The sequence below is a fragment of the Macrosteles quadrilineatus genome, unplaced genomic scaffold (assembly GCF_028750875.1).
Source record: "Macrosteles quadrilineatus isolate MER2022 unplaced genomic scaffold, UCM_ALF_1.0 Scaffold_2__2_contigs__length_208266976, whole genome shotgun sequence".
Classification (NCBI taxonomy): Eukaryota; Metazoa; Arthropoda; class Insecta; order Hemiptera; family Cicadellidae; genus Macrosteles; species Macrosteles quadrilineatus.
Genome location: NW_026542595.1, coordinates 43,316,972 through 43,337,498, shown reverse-complemented (window position 1 = coordinate 43,337,498; position 20,527 = coordinate 43,316,972). Strand labels below are relative to the sequence as shown.

Genomic DNA, 20,527 nt, shown 5'->3' with positions numbered 1-20,527 from the left:
GTAATAATGTCAGCAGCCGTTGCCGCATCATTGTACAGTATCTATACCTACCGTCGCCTGTCAAACGATTATGTAATTTTGTTATATACTTACAGATTAATTAATTGCTATACTTCTTACTTCTATGCTAAAGGGACTTTAACCACAGACAATATAATACTCTAATGTTTACTCCATTGTCTGTGCTTTAACCTTTAACTACTCGCGCGGGTTTTACTAACGTATGTACTCGCGTGGGGTGTTTTTGACACCCCGTTATTACATATTTGATATAATTGTATTAACACTAATAATTGGTAAATAAAATTTTTTGTTGTTATTCAAGTTTATTTTACTGTATACTGTTTCCAATATGAAAGAGTTATTTATTTTAAGCTATACAATGTAAATAATATATTTCTTTTACCAACTGCAATTTGTGTGTGTGTTTGGTCAACTTTTGCATATAAACCATTTGTTGTATTAAAAAATATGTACTTTGTCATTGAACTGTTTGATGTTGAATAACTAGCATATGTACTATCCGGAAAATATATAATTTTTAAAAGATTATATTATGTCTGTGAATGGTAAAGGTATTATTTTTTCCTAAAATGTACTACTAAAAAAACAGTTTTTAGGGGGGGGGGATCGTAATACACACAAGTTTTGTGCAAACAAATTTATTTATATGTCAAAAGCACTTGTTTGTTGTCGAAATAAATGTAAATAAAAAATGTCCTTTCATTACTTTTAGAGTCTTTCGCAAAAAGGAAAAAACATTACCTTATACAGGAACTTGTACTTTTTACGAAACGTTAACACTCACGTGGGGAGTTGAAAACACCCTATACTTTGTAATACACATGTATTACCAAGTGAACACTAGAGATCGCACGGGGACTTTGGATGAGAAACATTCACAGTTTTAACTTTACATTTCAGGTAATTTACACTAGGTTTACAATGCAGTTGTCTTATTGAGCAGATAGCAGACATAATAATCAAATAATTTTCTAAAGTCAATGTTACATATGTTTCTCGTAAATGAAATGCATACTTGCAGTATCCAATCTCATTAGTATATATTTTGTTTCAAATGAATGAAATGTCTAATTTCGTTATTCAAAGTCAATTACAAGTCTGGTTCAATTAAATGTATTGTCTACTTCAAAGTATATATGTTTCATCTGGTTCTCATAAATTAAATGTCTATTTGCAGTAGCAGTATCCTAAATCAATAGTACACCAGCTTCACAAAAATGAGAAATTTACTTGCAGTATCCAATGTCAATGGTCCATTTGGTTCACATAAATAAGATGCCTATTTGCAGCATTCAAAGTCAATGATACGTCGGGTTCACTTAAACGAATTGTATACTTGAAGTATACAAACTCAATGGTACATATCGTTCACATAAATAAATTGTCTACTTGCAGGATCCAAAGAAATGGTTAATTTGATTCCCATAAACGGAGTGCCGATTCGCAGTATATTAAGTCAATGTTACGTCTGGTTCACGTCAATGGAATGTCTACTTGCAGCATCTAAACTCAGTGGTATCTTCGGTTCATATTAATGGAAGTCCTAATTATTGCAGTACCTATTCTGCCTAAGTCTGCATTATTTAATTGTAAGTCTAGTTCACTGAAATGGAAAGCCTACTTGGAATTGCAAGTTAAATGGAAATATAACTCAATGGTAGGCTTATATTTGGTTAAAATGTAATGGATACTTAGATTATTTAAAGTCAAAGGTGTTTCAGCCTTATTCCGGTGACCATAATTATTGGTTGTTTTCATTTTGTAGTAAATTATGCTCAATGATATTAATCTTATTGTTCTTCCCTTTTTCTGTGTCCTATACGGTAATGTACTTTTTAAACGATTCTTTGACTAACATAATTTGGCTACAAGGGGAATAAAATTGTAGAATACACTAAAAACCATATAAGATGTTGAAAAATGATCAAATATTAACAAGAAATGTTTATTATATGGAACTGTTAGGTACGTAGTCTATGAGTTGAGTCTTAAACTCGTCGGAAATTATGACTTTCATTCGTTTTGAAATAAGTTATTTGTTTTTGAATAACTACTTGACTTCTTTGCAATTGATCGATTTCGAGCAACATGTACACTATACATTAAAACGTCACAGAGTGATTTATTTCACGATGCTAATCAATAACCATTCCTAATGGTTATGCAATTTTAATCACACATATTTTCATGATTTTTGTGTTGCAAGAAACATCGTTACCCCTAGGACTGCCAATAACCGATACCGTATGTTTCAGTTCGAAAGACTATGACAACATACCTTAGTGTAGCAATAACACAAATAAGGTCCTCGATATCAATGCTTCTGTTTCATTCAATAAGATGTTTTATGACATTTCTTCAATTTGAGTCATGCCTATTTATATGTTATTACTATATACATTACAAATAAAACTGTGAGCAATACTCTTACAAAACTTGTACAACCGTTTTTTTGTCCGAACATAATCCCCCAGATGAACATATTTCCTAGCATCAAAAACATATTTTTCCAAGTAAATAAAACAAACGCCAATTAATTGCATTGCCCAGCTCTTTCATTAAATAAACAGAATTAAATTATTCAAACTGCGAAAGCATAACAGACGTAGCCCGTTGAAATCGGCCTATGGGGACCTGAGAAATTAGTCCATACCTATAATATTCAGCAAATATGCACATTCTAAGCTCAAGTTTGATGTGCAGTATGCCTATATTTTTATTTGGTAAACTGCCATAACCGTTTACATTTAATTTGATTGTATTTATATGCAATATTTATATTTATATTAATATTTTTTTATTATATTATATTTATATTTATATTAATATTTATAGGCCTTTCATACTTAATTTACATTTTTTAAACGGGCAGTTCAGAAGACGGGGCACGGAAGCCACGTCATGTTGGTAACATTGACAATTCGAAGTAAGCGGCAGGCAGGTTGCCAGTATGGATACTAAAAAAGTCCCACACGCCCCTGCTCGCCCCTCCACGCAACTCTCCATCAATTCCAGAACATGAAAGGATCCATAATGTCATATGGGTTCAAGTTATGACCAAATGTTACAGGACCACTTTTGTTAGCTGTATTGTTCTACACCTTTTAACTTTCTAACTCTTCTCTAGAGTCATTATTAAAAGAATTAATAAATATTTTCGTAATGAGCGACATTCCCTGCCTGTATGCTAAACGAAACGTGATACGTAGATCTATATAATTAATACGCGAACACGAAGTTTGTCGGTTGAACTCCTCCGTCATTTCTTGACCGATTTTATCCATTGACGTATCATTGGAAAGAGCGTGTCGCGTAGATTTGCAAACTGGTCTTGAACTGGATTTGAAAAAGTCCCTTGGGCTCTACCCCAGTGGCTTTGAAGGTCCCCATGTTATCCTAATGAAGATCATAACTGTTAAAATTTTGATCAGCTATATAATTTCATTGCTGTCAATATTTAAGCTGCATTTCAAAGAAAAGCGTCCTACAAAAATTAGATCTTTAAAAAATAAATCATTGAAAGAACCCATTTGCAAATTATTGAAACATTAAAAGTCATAGAACGCCCCCTAGTAGAAGAAATAGAGATAATATTTTTTTAAAGAATTAACTATCGTCATTAGCCTGTATAATGAAGAACACCTACAAGATTCAGATTCCTACAAACTATGAACGAGGATGTTAGCTGAAGTGCTACAAATTTTATTATGAAACATGGACTTAACTTTGTGATCATTGCAGAGGAAACCCCTCTAAAGCCAAATAAATCTGGTACGTCAATGACATTAATCTATGTTTTCATAAAAGTCAAACAATTTTAATAATAGCCTATGAAAAATATCCAAGAGCCCCTTACTAACATTTTACTGAAGGCTTTTAATTATTATTCATATAATGCTAAGGGAAACAAAAATCAACTGAACGACAGAAGGTCTTTAACTTTGCATTTTCTCAGTTAAATATAATTAACGTTATTGCAACTAAACAAAAAATACACCAATTGAACAAATAAAATTGTGACAGACAACAGGAAGTCCTTATGGTGATGAAAACAGATTCTATCCTTATTAAAGAATGAATGAAATTTGTAAACTTACTGCTGGCGACAAGGGTGGTAGCATGCATAGGTTTATCAATAACGAAGATAAACATGGACAACCTTATGCGGCTATATATATATTTAGGAAATGTTGATTACTGTTATGTACATCGTGAGTATCTCCATATGATACACACCAGTAAGCTTAATATTAAATTATAACTGGTTAACATTGATTAACATTGATAAAATATTTGATACAGTATGTCTCATATAAAAACGTAGATTCGGGTACAATTAACTATTTGTTTGAGGTCCCCACGACAAAATGGGCAAACGTGTAAACCAAAATCTTTTGAACGAGTCTACTAAAACTAAAAATTGATATTTGGGCTATAGTCTGATAAAACTGTGTCATTGAAGCAAATAGATTATATTGAAAATATTTTTTTTATTGGAATGTTGTCAGTGGGTTTGTAATTTATTCAATGTGTATCTTATGGTAAATTAAAAATATATATATTTGTGTCAAATATGCATTTTGGAATTTAAAATTTAGGAACAATGCAAATTAAATAATTTACTATCAACTAATACCATGAAGTTCTAGTTGTGCAGACTCTGTTCTTTAGCCATAGGTAGGCCTATTACAACATTAGCTATGGAATAGGTATTAGGATAATAATAGTACACAGTGTTTTGATTTTTTAACTTTTACTCTTATAATGATTTCCATAGCAACAGGGTAAATTATCACTCTGAATTCAATTTGATTGTGAATAACAAGTCTAATTATGAATTCTGTGATCGATGTTGAATCCCTCGTTGAGAGGAAGCCCTCCAGGATGCGTGTCATCCTGCCTGACCTTGTCCGTGCCCTGCTCTACATAACAGGTATCATCTTGTGTATTTTCTTTCCTACAGTCCCGTTTGCTAAGTGGATCTCTGCCAAGTTGTGGGACCTTTTGAAGCAGCTTGTGAGCAAATACTGCAACACTCCTGAGATGCCAGACGACAACGTAGCTTAACTGAGGTTTACATTTACCAGACATGGGCCACAACTACGGAATTGACTACGGAATTGACTACATTGACTACATTGACTGCTGACTAGACGGACTATTGACTACAGAATGCTGATTGCTGTCTGCTGACTTCTGACTACTACCTCACGACTACTGACTACTTGACCAGAAGGCGGGCTGATGACCCAGGATCCCCTCACACCATCGTAACATCATATGGGAAGCCCGCCTACATCACATGACTCCGATCTACAATACTGACCAGATCTACTACACACTAGAGATTGAAGAAGAACTGCACTACAAGCACAATGACTACATACTTTGAGGGGGTCCAAACCCTGGTCTTGTTACTATCTAATTATTTCATCAATGTGAAACTGATGATTGAGGGCAAATATGAATTTCAGAGTTTTTTCACTAATAAACAGTTTTAAATAATGAATCTTAAGTTGTCTTTTGAATATTTTCTCTTAACAGGTTTAGGCGATTCGATAATAAAACTTAATAAATACTGACACATTTTAGTAGATGAAACAACAATTAAATAGTAACTGTTTAAACCAACATTAAATGTTTGACAGCTCTTTCTTTGTATAAGCTTGTGAATGGTAAAATAAATTCATAACATGTGAAATTTATCTGTAAAAGTTTGGAATAATCATAGGATAATAGAAATAATCTACTTATTACAGAGCGCATACTTTTCCTCAAACTTTGAAAGTAGGCTTGAAGCCCCTTTCAAAAATTTTTTTCTTCCTAAATGAATTTACCTTGAAAGAACTATATTATTTCCTTGATATAAAAAAATCTGAAATATCACAAAAAAACTATAAAAGGATTCAGGCCACTTATCAAGATGCTTAAGGCACTTTTTCCGCCACTGCACACACCGAAAGCCAAACAAGTCGGACACTGCAATCAGTTCGCATGTTGATAATTATCTTGAAAGCCAATCTTGGACTAATTTGTGATATTCAATAATAAAAATTCACAAAAAAGAACATTATCTAGTATTGTAGACTTTCATCAAATCAAAAACAAATATTTTAAATAATAATTGACCACCCTACACTTTACACAGTCCTGTGATGAACAAGAAATATTGAACTACACAAGATTATTACTTCTCAGACCGAATGGGCAAAAACATATTACAGCACCGGAAGAGCCAGGTAAACCTTGTGACCATTAGTCAATCAAGATGTAAAGACCACCCAGAAACCTCCTGTACCCTTGTGCGACGTGTACCTGGCTGTCCGAGGGACGGGGGCTCCCCAGGGGGTCGGGACGATTAATGGACAGAATGGACAGTGTAGAACACGCAAGGCGAAGACATTATTAGTGATGGATCTTGGTTTGTCTGAGTGATTTGTGAATGGATTTCTTTACGTATCCAGCAAATATGAGCCAGTACTACAGTACGAAGGTGAACAGTACTGATAAAATGTTTGCGGCAGTTAACAGAATCCCACTAATTTTACTACAGTATATACTTTCGATTATTATTACTATTATCTCTCTTGTGAGGTTAACAAAAATAAATTTCACTGGCTATTAGAATAGCCTACATTAAATTATGTTTCTTAAATAAGATCCTTCTTGAGTCTGCTTATTTATTCTCCTTATTGGTATGACAAGTATTAGCTATATCTATATATTAATAGGCAAATATGTTTCTTTACGGCCCTTTTCTCAGCTCGTGTGCATCGCAAGGAAAATCTACGCATACTGTTAGAAACATATTTTCCTGTAAATAAACAGAACAACTTAATAAATTTTAAAAAATGATGAAAAATAAGTTTGAAAACGAATTTAACATAAACAAAAAACTAACATTTGGATTATGAGTTAAACTTCTGGTGACGCAATAACAACGATAAATATACAGAAAATCAAAACAAATTGAAGACTGGTACACAATCATCACATGTTTGATTTTCAGCGCGGGATGAATATAGATAAGTTCATATTTTATTTAGATTGTGGTCGAGTTTTGACCACTGGACGACATCAATTCTTATATTAAAGTACTTAACTCATTAAGGTACTTAAATAATACCTAAATGATAAATACCTTCTATTTAACTCAAATAAAACATTCTGGTATTAAGTATAGATGTATTTACTCAAAAACATATTTCTATGATAATTTAGTCTCGAAATCCAAATGTTTAGACCTATCTATAGATAATATCCACTTGTTTGGATCATACAAATCTAGATAGTATTTTTAAAATTTTAAATATGGTATTTTTTTTATTAAACCCATTATGCACTACAGACATTTTGCGTACAATTTACTTTGCTAACATACACTCTCATATTTGTTAAGGAATAAAGATTTATGAGGGATCAAGTAATTGTAACTATAATCAAATTTTATATTTACAAATGAATGCTACAAGATGAAACCTTAACGTGGATTAATCCTGTGTAAATTTTTTCCGAATAATAGGAGATGAAAAATAGTGGAAAAAAGGCACTACGACTTATTTGCGTTGTGCATCACGAATATTATGTAGAAAAAATTTCGAAATTTCGTACATACAGCTGAAGAAGTTAAGACTAAATATTTTTCATAGTTTAGAAATTTTAAAACGTGAACTAATACTGTATTTCCTTAATATTGTTGTTGGAAGACGGCAATTGCTAAAATACCGTGCGCGTAAACTAATTCATTCATACATCGTGGTGGTCATCTAAGTCGATTATTGGACAAACTAAAAGTCTTACGAAAAAATGTTTGGAACAAAAATTGAAGAACATCTTATTATCTATACTTTTCTCGCTGATAGTTTTCATCTGACCAAAAAATAAAAAAAATCCTCGCTCACTTACTTTTTCATGTTTACATTGAACAACCTTTTCATATTTTCCATTATTAAACATTAATCATCTGCACGAACTAAATTGTATTTATATAGTATTAAACATCAGTTTACGCAGAATTTAAATATGTAAATTTCATCCTCTCACTATTTGTATTACAATTTAGACGAACGTGCAAAGCGACAGGGAACGCACCACTTCGAATAGTCTCGCCAACATCGGAAACTCTCTTCCAGCATGTGTGTGTGTAATGGGTGCGTGTGTGTGCGTACGTTATCGTTTCCTGCACGGACTGTACCCATTGTCACTTGGAGTTATGAAACATGGTGTTATGAACCCTTGGAGTTATGAAACTTGGACTTGTGGTCCTTGCAAATCTGTACGTTTGGAGTTATGCAATTTTGTATTTTAATTTACTTGGTTTTATTTTATTTTAACTTGGACTTATGAATCTTGGAGTTATGAAACTTGGTCTTATGATATTTTGGTTTTAATTTACTTGGACATAATTTTACTTGGAGTTATGAAATGTTGTATTTAAAAGTACTTGGAGTTATGAAAACTTGGAGTTATGAACCTCACCCATTTATTTAATAACAAGAATTTTAATTTTACAATTTTTTGGAATATACTCAGTAACCATTAGGCACATAATAACGCTTCAATATACTAAATTATTTGTTTTTTTAAGCTCTACAAAATTGTTTGGAAAGAAATTCTAAATTTTATGTTTTATGGGTTGAAAATGAGAAAAACCAATTTTTACCCCATAAACTCCCCCCCCCCCCCATTAACACCCGTTCCCATAGTCCGATCATGCTGGTTTGCAAACTCGTTAGAATAAATGTAGGTTTATACCAAATTTCATCAAAATCGGATCATTTTTGCTCAAGTTATCGTGCTAACGGACATATATATATATATATGAATTCGAGCGGATGGTGTTTTTGGCCTCTAGGGACCTCAAAACGGAAAAGTAAATCGGTCCTGGGTCCAGGTCTTACCATGAGTTCTACGGTAATAGCTTATTCCCTATATGAGAAATTCGCTATTTAAAATAGTTGTATAGCCTCCTGATTACTGTATTATACTTAAAATGGTTTACAATACCTGCATACAGTAATCCTTTGTTGCTGATTTTGACAACTTAATAATGTTATTGTAACAGTGGAAAACCTAAATAACGTTTCCATAACTCCGATAGAGATATCTTGGTGTAACTTTTCCATACCTCAGGAGACGACGATGATGTATTTATTACTGCTGATCGATATTCAGGAATATGACACAACCATGCACGGGAGACAGTGATGATTTTGTAGTGGTGCATGGCTATAAGATCATGTAGTTCAGGTATGAGATGTGACATATTATTGTAGGTGGAAGAGAAGAACCAGCCTCTGATGGAGACAGACGGAGATCTGTTAACTCCCAGACACAGTATTCGGACGACCATCAGCTGTTTCTCGGAAACTTGCCTCTCAATGCCTCTGAGAACGACCTTAGGGTAGGTATTAGATATGTCTGATGAAATCGTTATTAATACTAAACTATAAAAATATTTGGACGTAAAGACTATATACTTAAAACTCAAACTACTATAACACTTGCAAAATATTTTTTTCTGGCGTTTATGCTTACAGTAGACTCCCTCTAGTCCGACCACCTCTAAGTTGCAAATGCTTTACTCAGATTTTTCTCCATCCAGATGCTTTAGGAGGACCGTGAGTTTTTGTTCCATTGTAATAAAAGTATGTTTACGTTTTTCAGCTAGTCATTTTAGAAAACATTTTCTTAGAGTTCGAGCACACAACACCTACAACTTTCACCTACGCTACATTACTAACAATGTTCACTTTACGACCACGGGCAGAAACTAAACTTTTCACTTTAAGTCCTGTATAGTTCATTCACCTGTGGTGCGACAATGTAGCGGATATGACTCACGCTTCTGAAAATGGCCGAACTAGAGGGAGTTTTGCACACTTCTGAGACCGGCAGAACTAAAGGAAGTCTACTGTAATAGTAAATGCATAGGCTACAATCAAGTGAAACTGTATGAAATCTTAGTTGTAGTATACTTAAATTTGAAAACACAAGGATATAAATATCTGCTACAACCTGTTCAAAGCTGAAAATGTGCTCCTTTCGCTCTCCTCTGGTAACGGTTTTGTTAAAATAAAAATGGAGAAATATACTTCTGACTTACGACATCAAACATTTTGTATCATTGTCATATTACATTTCATTACTAGTAGCCTACTGAAAGCGGCATTTTTTTATGTACGGTCAAGTTTCATGAGTGTTTGCATACAAATTTACCAATTTATGACATTTCAATTTAATAATCCCACATACAACATCCGCTGATTGAAATTATACAAACAAACCAATTTTTCACTTGGTTGTACATTTTTGGTTTAGTTTAATGTTATATTATACTAATTTTTTTTGCAGGATTTATTCAAAACTTACGGCCCCATCGTGGATCTTAGGATAATGAGCAAGTCCAACTTGAAGGGGCAAAATGGGAACAAGGTCCCAAACTATGGCTTTATAATCTTTGAGAGAGTTGAGACTGTGCAGGCTGTCCTTAATGCAAGGGTAAGTAGCGGAGTTTTACTAATATTGTCAATTTTATTTTAGCAAATATCCCCATAGGGAAGTAGCTATTACCGTAGGTGGCATGGTAAGACTTAGGCCCGGGACCGATTTATTTTTTCATTTTGATGTCCCCAGAGGCCAAAAACACAATTCGTTAACATTTTATATGTGTGTGTGTGTGTGACCGTGAACGCGATAACTTGAGTAATTTTTGCCCGGTTTTGATGAAATTTGGTGTAAGGCGGGATATACTTGAATGAGTTCGCGAACCAGCATGATCAAATCAATTTTGTACGGTTATTGGTAACGGAGAATATTGTAAAATGTTGTTGTTTGCTTCTTAATGGATATATTTTGATCAAGCTTGGCAATTTTATTTATTTTATACTAAGCTATTAATTAGGGGTCTGTGGTACAGAAAATTTAAGGTCGGTACGGTTCGGTACGGTACAATATTTTGTACAGGGTGTATACCAACCGGGAAAACCGGGAGAACCGGGAAATAACCTTGAATTTGAAGGGACCTGGAAAAACCGGGAAAAAGCCGGGATTTTTGGACCGAATCCGGGATTTTTATTTTAGCCCCGGTAGAAGATTGTAGTCGTAAAATGCGTCTTGCCGCGATTGCGGGCGACGACGATGACGTTTTCGTGACCAGGGGAGACGACGGTGACGTTTCCGTGACCGCGGGAGACGACGATGACGTTTCCGTGACCGCGGGAGACGACGATGACGTTTCCGTGACCGCGGGAGACGACGATGACGTTTCCGTGACCGCGGGAGACGACGATGACGTTTCCGTGACCGCGGGGTCAACGATGATGTATACACTGCCGCGGGAAATATTCATGATTTTGCCGAGATCGCGTACTTCGACGATTACGTTTCCCTAACCGCTGGAGTCAATGATGATGTCTACACGGCCACGTGAAATACTCATGATTTTGCCGCGATTGCGACCTACGACGATGACGTTTCCGTGACCGCGGGAGACGACGATGACGTTTCCGTGACCGCGGGGTCAACGATGATGTATACACTGCCGCGGGAAATATTCATGATTTTGCCGAGATCGCGGACGACGGCGATGACATTTTCATAGCTGCGAGAGGCAGTGATGATGTCTACACGGCCGCGGAAGATTTTCGTGATTTGCCGTGACCGCGAAAGACGACGATGATGATTTCTACATGGCCGCGTGATATGCTCATGATTTTGCCGTGATTGCGGCCGACAACGATGACGTTTCCGTGACCGCAGGGTCAACGATGATGTATACACTGCCGCGGGAAATATTCATGATTTTGCCGAGATTGCGGACGACGACGATGACGTTTCCGTGACCGCGGACGACGACAATGACGTTTCCGTGACCGCGGACGACGACGATGACGTTTCCGTGACCGCGGGAGACGACGATGATTATGTCTACGCGGCCGCAGATGTTTATGATTTTGCCGAGATCGCGGACGACGGCGATCACATTTTCATATCTGCGAGAGGCAATGATGATATCTACACGGCCGCAGAAGATTTTCGTGATTTGCCGTGACCGCGAAAGACGACGATGATGATTTCTACACGGCCGCGTGATATGCTCATGATTTTGCCGTGATTGCGGCCGACGACGATGACGTTTCCGTGACCGCGGGGTCAACGATGATGTATACACTGCCGCGGGAAATATTCATGATTTTACTGAGATCGCGGACGATGACGTTTCCGTGACTGCGGGAGGCTATGATGATGTCCACACGGCCGCGGAAGATATTCGTGATTTGCCGTGACCGCGAAAGACGACGACGATTTTGTCTACACGGCCGCAGATGTTCATGATTTAGCCGCGATCGCGGACAACGACGATGACGTTTACGTAACCGCAGGATCAACGATGATGTTTACACTGCCGCGGGAAACATTCATGATTTTGCCGAGATCGCGCACGACAACGATGACGTTCCCGTGACCGCGGGAGTCAATGATGGTGTCTACACGGCCTCGGATCATTTTTGTTATTTTGCCGTGATCGCGGTCGATGACGATGACGTTCACGTGACCGTGGGAGTCAATGATAATGTCCACACGGCCGCGGAAGATTTTCGTGATTTTGCCGCGATCGTGGATGACAATGATTACGTTTTCGTGATCGCGAGAGATGGCGATAATGTATACATACCGCGGGAGATGTCCAGGATTGTTCTATGGTAACGTAATAGATGTTTATGTCACCGTGGGAAGCGACCACACGACCGCAGGAAATATTCAGGATTTAGCCGCCGTTGATAATGTGTTCATAAAAAATGAAGATAATATTCATGATTTTGCTGCTATCGAGAGAGACGATGTTTCCGTGGACTTAAGTAATGATGATAATGAAAATTATTACTATAATAAGGATTATTACTTTTTCAACATTAGCTCACTGGACTTTGAAACAAATTTAATGCAAGATTATATTGTATACTTAGGCTGCAAGTCTTAAATTGATTATAGTTTAAGTGGAACCAAACAAATACGCGGGAACCTGGAAAAACTTCGAAAAACCAGGAAAAAACCTGGAAAAAACCTGGAATTTCACTTTAATAAAATAGTATACACCCTGTTTGTACCTCGGTTCTCGGTACAAAATCGGTACGGTACGCGGCTACCCGTATTTTTGCGGTTTTCTTCTCAGAACTGTATCTAAACCATTATTTTTAACTTTAATACATAGACATTACTATGAAAATGGATAGTATCCTACATTCATGGTTTTCTAACAACAATTACTGTACCACATATTATTAAAACAAAACCTTTTACTACTACGAGGATTGTGTCAAGAAAAATCACAGTTGAGATAAAGGCTTTACCTATTTTACTCTGAGATACTTTGAATAGCCATGATAAAGTAGTTTAAAAATAGGATAAGAGTTTTTATGAATAAACATGTTTGAAACATTTATTGACAAGATAATTTCACAAAACTGGTAAATTATTTCCAAACAACACAATGTCTAGTTGTTTTTTTTTGTTTTTTTTTTTTAAACATATAAAAGCATTCAGTAGAAGACAGTGTAGTTTTGCCAGCTGTTCACAGCAGATGACAATGAAAAACTGGAGGTTATGATGAAGTAATGGCAATGACCATTTTTTTTTATCAGCTTCAAAACTAGTTAAGTTATAAGATGGATACAATTCTTGCAAAGTTTTTTTCTGAAACTAAAATTTGGATTATCACAGAGTAAGATTTGATGTTGGGCAATTAGACTTTATAACTGTGTAAAAGGTGTGTATCCCTAAATTTATAAATTGCATTCTACACTTATTCACTGCCAAACATAATTCAGTAGAACCTTGATGAACCGAGAATTACACTAGCCTACATAACTTCATTACCCCAAGTAAAATACCAAAATAATTTTTATAATTGTATTTGAATCGTATAATCTTAGTTTGTTAAAAATGGATTGTATGTTCAACAATAATTGCAGTCCATTATTGTTAAGCAGTATGGTCCCAAATTATTGTTTTTGATTTTGAAACATCACAGTTCATTTGACAAAATTATAATTGAAGCAGCCCAATGTCAAGTCACGCGCGCTTGTGCAATAGTTTGTTTACAAGCTTTCTCCAGACCACGGGGGAGGGGAGGGGAGGGTCTGATAAGCCGTCTATTGTTCACCCCCAAGAAGGTCCGACCCTCATTAGTGCCGCTCGGCTGCACTCAGTGGGGAACCCAATACCACAAATCAATCTTTTAAATGAATACAAATATTTGGTAATAGTTGTTGAAATTTCAATAAATTTGGTGTAAAATTTGACAAAAATCTGCCATTTGGACCGATTATTAATACAATACCAAATACTAATAAAGTAGTACCGTACATTCATTGTTAATTAAATAATAGGTAAAAATTAACCGATTTTCGTCAAGTTTTACCCCCTGCTGTGCGCTATGTCACAAAAGCTGATAACGACATGGGTGATTAGTAACCATGGCAACTTGTTGAATGGTGATGAAGGGAAACCCAAGAAATAGAAGAACAAAGATAAAGATTGACGTATCTTTATACCCTTTTTACAATTTCCGTTATTGTTATCTTTATGTAAGATTTTATGATTTTGTTTTATAGGTTTATAAAATAATTCTTTTTAACTACGGGAATATCAATTTATAATTTATCAACGTGCTTCTCTTCTGAAACGGCAATATGGATGCATAATAAAGGTCAATGGCCTAAAATATCACGATTGTGCAATATTGTATTTTGATGTTAAAATTAAAATCACGACAAAAGTTTGTATATATCCATGGTCAATAGAAAGATAAAATATCCATAACAAATATTTAATTTATAAAATAAGATTGTAGATTAGTTACAAGTTTAATATGTAGCCATAAACAGTTTTATGGCAGTAGGCAATGGCCAGCGGCAAATTCAATATTCACGAAAATACTGATTAAGTTAGAGATAACATTTAACAGTCATCATAAAACTATTATTTTTATGATAAAACAGAATTGGGGAAAGTCGTAAAGAAATAAAAGTGATAAAACTCAACAGTTCTTGGAAGTACTTCAATACAACAATTATTGTCGTGATAAAATGTTAATGGATTTGGGACTGCTAATGGGTTTTTTATTGCATCATCACGCTAGTAATAAATTATGAAGATCGTAAACAAACAACTGATAAGACTTTTATGTGCTTGGAACCAACTGCCGTTGACTACGATAGTAAACTGAAAGTAATTTATTATTATAATAGGCTGTACCGAACCGAATTTGTACCGCGAACCGAATTTGTACCACCGTACGTACCGACTTTTTCGGTGCACCGCAGACCCCTACTATTAATATTTTGTTAATAAACACACTTTATTAGTTTCCTTGTAGCAGCAAACCTATGTACTGGTTAAACCTAATGTTATTTAAATAGATTTAATTGAAATCAATTCATGGAAACTCGCTTAGTAGGCAGGTTTGCTGCGGTAGGGGTATTATACTAGTACTAGGGCCGTATTTAGAATCTATGTGGCCCGAATCTCAAGGAAAGATTCGGACTCAAGATTCGACTAATAGGATTCAAGAATCGAATCTGTAATCGACTACATTGTCAACCATGACTGTGGGAAACGATGATGGTGATTCTGTAGATATTCAGGATTGGGAACGACAGCGATGATGTTTCTGTGACTGAGGAAGATATTCAGGATTTTGCAGTGATCCCAGAAGTTGAAGATGATGTCTCCACAACCGCAGGAGGTGATCGCGCTATTACCTCTAGTTTGGCTTGACTGAAAATATCAGGCTGGCTACTGGCTAGTTATAATGAAATTGTTCTTTCTTTTAGATCTTTTTTTTCCTTTCATATAATAGTTATTCAATGTGTTAAGAAGGGTTTAAACTCAAATAGGCTTGATAGCACTGCTGCATTAATTTTGTTCTTCTTGAAAAATAGTCCATTATCTCAAAAATACTTTATGACATTTAGACAGAGGTTGGTTTAATATAACAAATTCATTAAGAAAATTGGTAGGACTGAATGAAAGTGTATCGGTAGGCACCTATCTATCGAAAATTAAGAAGAAATTTTTCAGGTATCTGTATCGAGAAACGATAAATGTTGGTATTGACACATCACTAATTGTTGAAAAAAGTAGTCTTGAAAAGTCTGGATTTAGTCTTGAATGGAAATAAACTAACCCTGATGTTTGATGAGGATTGTTATTTTTAAATAGGAATTTGAGGATAAGGTTAGGATTCAAAATTCAGGATTCAAGATACGAAATTCCTGGATTTAACCATAACTAGCGGACTGGTATCAGTGAGGCTCTTCTATACTGGTTATTCGGTGGCTAAAGCTTCTTAGGTAGAAATTTTTTTTGTAATTCAGTAAACAAAAACCCAAAAATCAATTTTAATAAAAGTTTTGTTATTGGCCCTACAAAAAATAGATACACATTTGTTCAGGATTTTCAAGAAATTGTATTTCCATGTGCTACCTACTTACACATTCATCTCAGTCATCTATCTACATATATTAATTACGTAAGCCGATTCCTGGGAAGTCGTAGAACGACAGGAGAGGGCTCAAATTAAAGGTCTCGATCCTGTGACGGCGGGAAAAATAGTGAAATTCCCTAAATTCTTACACAAAATTGGATATAACATAAAATGTTCTCCATAAGAAATGCATTAGAAGCCATTTACTGCTGATTTTTGTTTACTTCAATACAGCTGATCGTGATTAATCAAACCAGTAAGCAATATTACATTTGGATTAGTCATTTGCCAGTCAATTCTACAATGTACTGTATACTATATAAAACCAGGCATAACTTTAGGCCTACCTATAATTATAAATACTTTTAGTTACATCTTAGAATGTTGAAATCAATTATTTTACTGTGCAATTGGCAAACTTGCGTATTTTTAGGTAAATTAGTTTAGCGTATGATAAGTAGTAGAATCATAGGAGATGGCTCAAATCAAAGGAATTAAACTTAGAATAGCTGAAAAAATTATGAAGTTTTTTTCTTCTAACTTAACGGTTATTGTTGTGTTGAAGGAATGTTCAACATGAAATAACTACATTGACTAAATATTAATCAATTCAAGATTGTTGAAAACTTCTGCTTTGTTTTGATTTCAAAACATTAGTTAAAGATTTATTCTACACTTTTTTGTATACTTACTAACATTTTTAATTTGAGATTTATTGTAGTGTTTACAAAAGGAGCATGTACTTAGACATAATAACTGGGACGGGGTGTTAATTTAGCGGTTTTAACTAAGAACTAAGCTTATCTCAACACACCTTTATTTGTCTTTTCATATATGACGAAGACAATTTCCAATATTTTAATCAGGAAAGCCTTTTTACTATCAAAAGACCAAAGCTACCTTAGTAAACTAATATTTATTCACAAACATTTTTGCTGCCTTTAGCAGAGTTAAACCTTTGGAGTAATTTAAATTATTTATTAAAAATAACATCAACAAAAGCAAACAAAGACAAACAACAAACTATTTTTTACAAAAAAGATATGTTGTACTTGGATATATATCTCATATATGTATTAGATTTATTTAAGTTTGTTTATACTGTATTACAATAGTTTGTTTTACATTTGAGCTTTTCAGGGACTTATGTCCCTTAGTATTGCAGGTGTTATATTTCAAAACAAATAACAGTCACAATTTCCAATGACTCAAAGATAATGTAATCAATCACTCCACTCCAGTTATCGAAACTGAAAACGATGCTCTTGTGTGTATCATGTGTGTTACTATGACCAGCTGTAATTAATACAAATTATTCGTCTGTTTATGTAAATAAAATCTTTTCTTCACAAGAAATACATTGGGATTTTGATGACCTGTGTGGCAAAGCCCGAAGACAGTTATTACATGAATTGGTGAAAGGGGGCGTCTACACAAAAAATACTTAATTTTGACACATTGTTTGTAAAAATCCGTCCATTATTATCGGAGGAGTAGTGTTTCTGTAGAAATCGCCTTCACGTATTATATATAAGGATTAGATTATCATTATCTATATACTAAAAAGTAGAACTAAACAAATATATTGTTTCTTAATAGCTTTTGTCAACTGTTATCATTTTCCTTCTTATTGTCTGTTTGTTTTATTTTTAGTAAGTGAACTGTGATAAAAGAATATAGCTAAAGATAAAAAATATATAAATCAGCGTACTCTGAGATTTTAAAACAGGCATTGGTACCTAATCAATCCTGGTTATTTAGCATTTAAGAATTTGATCATAGGGATCCTAACTAGCCTAGATTATTCATGCTAAGACTGCTTGTAGTGTTTCATGGTATGGTAGCGCTTGAAACACTGTCCAGGGTGGAGTCCAGGTTTCCAATCACATGTCTCACAGTAGAAGTGGGTCTCCCTTCTTTGGCCTGGAACCTTCCTAATGCTGCAGATAGTGGGGAACGAGCTGGTCTAGTGGTAGAGCACGGGACTTTGGTCCCTGAGGTCCCAGGTTCAAAACCTGCCAATTCACCAATAAATTTTATCAAAGTTATATTGCTGCAACCCCTAGGGGTAGCCTGAAGCAATGTGAAAAAAATCGTAGGCTCATGCCTAGTGTCCTTGGAATTTTTTCTTGTTATTCCTGCAGATAGCACAGTTATTTATTGTTTGTAGATGGCCTACCGTGTCTTTGGCTGTTCGGGTTCTGAAAGTCTCCAACCAGCTCCAACAATAAGATTTCCCTGAGTCACTGCCTCTTAGCTATTCACCACACTTACTTCCATCAACCCAAAAAACATTTCCACTATTTTTTGGATTTTCAAGCAAACACATATGTATGTGTGTAGCAAACCTTTTTATGTACGAGGTAATCGGATATCGCCTAAGGAGGACGGCCCATAGGGAGTAAGTTGAAAATCGGAAGTTAAAAAAGTAAGTTGAAAACGCAGGGTCATCTTATCTTTATCTAATAATCAAACCAATCCAAACACCTCAAAACCATAATCTTTATTAAGTCCTATAAAAAAATCTAGTTCTAAATAATTACCAAGGGATAATAGTTTGTTTATAAAAAAATTATTTTTTACAGCCTATATTCTTCCCTGGTGAAAACGCCGTCAAGCTGAATGTTGAAGAGAAGAAGACCAAGCCTCGCTCTGACGGTGGTGGTGGTGGTGGTGGTGGCCGAGGAGGAGGCATGAGAGGAGGGCTGAATCGTGGAGGACAGAGGGGAGGCTTCAGCAGGGGAGGTACAGGCATGCGGCCAGGAGCTGGCTTCACACAGCGTGGGGGACCTCGTTAACACACCAGTCACAGTGCACTTACAGAGTGTTTGAACCTCGCTAGAGTTACCTTTTTACTAATGTCGAGCAGTAAGACACCACGTTTTTATCATGTTTCTTTTTTATTTAATAGTGAGTTGTGTTGAACTGTGAATTGGAAGCAGTCAAAGTGAAACATTGAGGCTTTAATCTAGCAGACGTATCTGTCGATCCGGTCTTAAGGCTTCTCTGGTGATCTCCGGTTTGTATTGAGCTCATTTCCATTTGAGACTCTTTATCTTGTTCTGTTTATGTGCCAAAGAAGAAACCGCAAAAGGAATCCCGGTCTCGCCGATACGCCGATTTTGTTATTCGAATTATCGAAAAAATCAGTTTAACACGTAAAGACGATTAATCAACTATTGCAAACACTGTTAAGCGGACTTATTTCATCTGTGATTGGTTTGTATATTTGTAATTTATGGTGCAGCCAAAAACATCGTAATGTGTAGTATTTCAAAAGTCACCTCCTTTATTAGTTATCTCTTTTTTACTCTCTATTTTCTATATCTATCAGTTTATATTATTGTTTTCATCACTTTGTTTTTTCAGTTTTCCTGTTGTATTTGTATAACAAACGATTACACAACAATAATTGAATGAATGTTTATTTTGTTCCCCTTTGTATTATTAAGAATGTTCTATAAGGTTGAATCAGATTGGAATACACTGTGGAACATTCTTTTTAATTTACATACTTTTTAATTTTCAACTCAAATTGTTGTTCTAAAAAGTAATACAACTTTGACAGTAAAATTTTGTTCTCAATTTAGTGCTATTTAAATTAGTGATGCCATACACTATTAATACAAATAATCTGGTAATACTAAACCGATTATCAATACCACTGGTTCCTGGACATTGGTATTTGCCTGTGATCAACAAGCAATCAACATAAGTGATTGATAGTGATCACGTATGTGCGCAATAATAGTATATTTCATCACTGGGATTTAAAGTGACTCTTTTTGACCCTATCGAGGTGAAGCCGAGGTCGGAAAATGAGCAAGGGTTGAATAGACACCTTTTGCCCGTGTGATGAACTATATTTTTCATCATATTGCATCATTAATTAACTAACCTAAAGATAACCTCCCAAAACGACTTCCAGCTTGTTTCACCAAATGAGGATCCTTACTTAATTAAACACTCTCCCAACAAAACAATATTTTGACAGAATATCAAAACAATCTTTTC

The 20,527-nt window shown here is 35.1% G+C and overlaps 1 protein-coding gene across 4 annotated transcripts in view; it reads left to right on the top strand.

Annotated features, from left to right (window-relative positions):
• Positions 1-19,930, top strand: part of LOC128986632 (ras GTPase-activating protein-binding protein 1-like) — a 60,023-nt gene extending 40,093 nt beyond the window's left edge. For all 4 annotated transcript variants that reach the window (XM_054407097.1, XM_054407096.1, XM_054407094.1 and 1 more), the window contains exons 9-11: positions 9,300-9,427; positions 10,378-10,524; positions 19,099-19,930. In XM_054407097.1, coding sequence (XP_054263072.1) covers positions 9,300-9,427; positions 10,378-10,524; positions 19,099-19,311 — 488 coding nt within the window. In that variant the 3' untranslated portion in view covers positions 19,312-19,930. The remainder of the gene's footprint in view (positions 1-9,299; positions 9,428-10,377; positions 10,525-19,098) is intronic.
• The last annotated feature ends 597 nt before the right edge of the window (positions 19,931-20,527 follow it).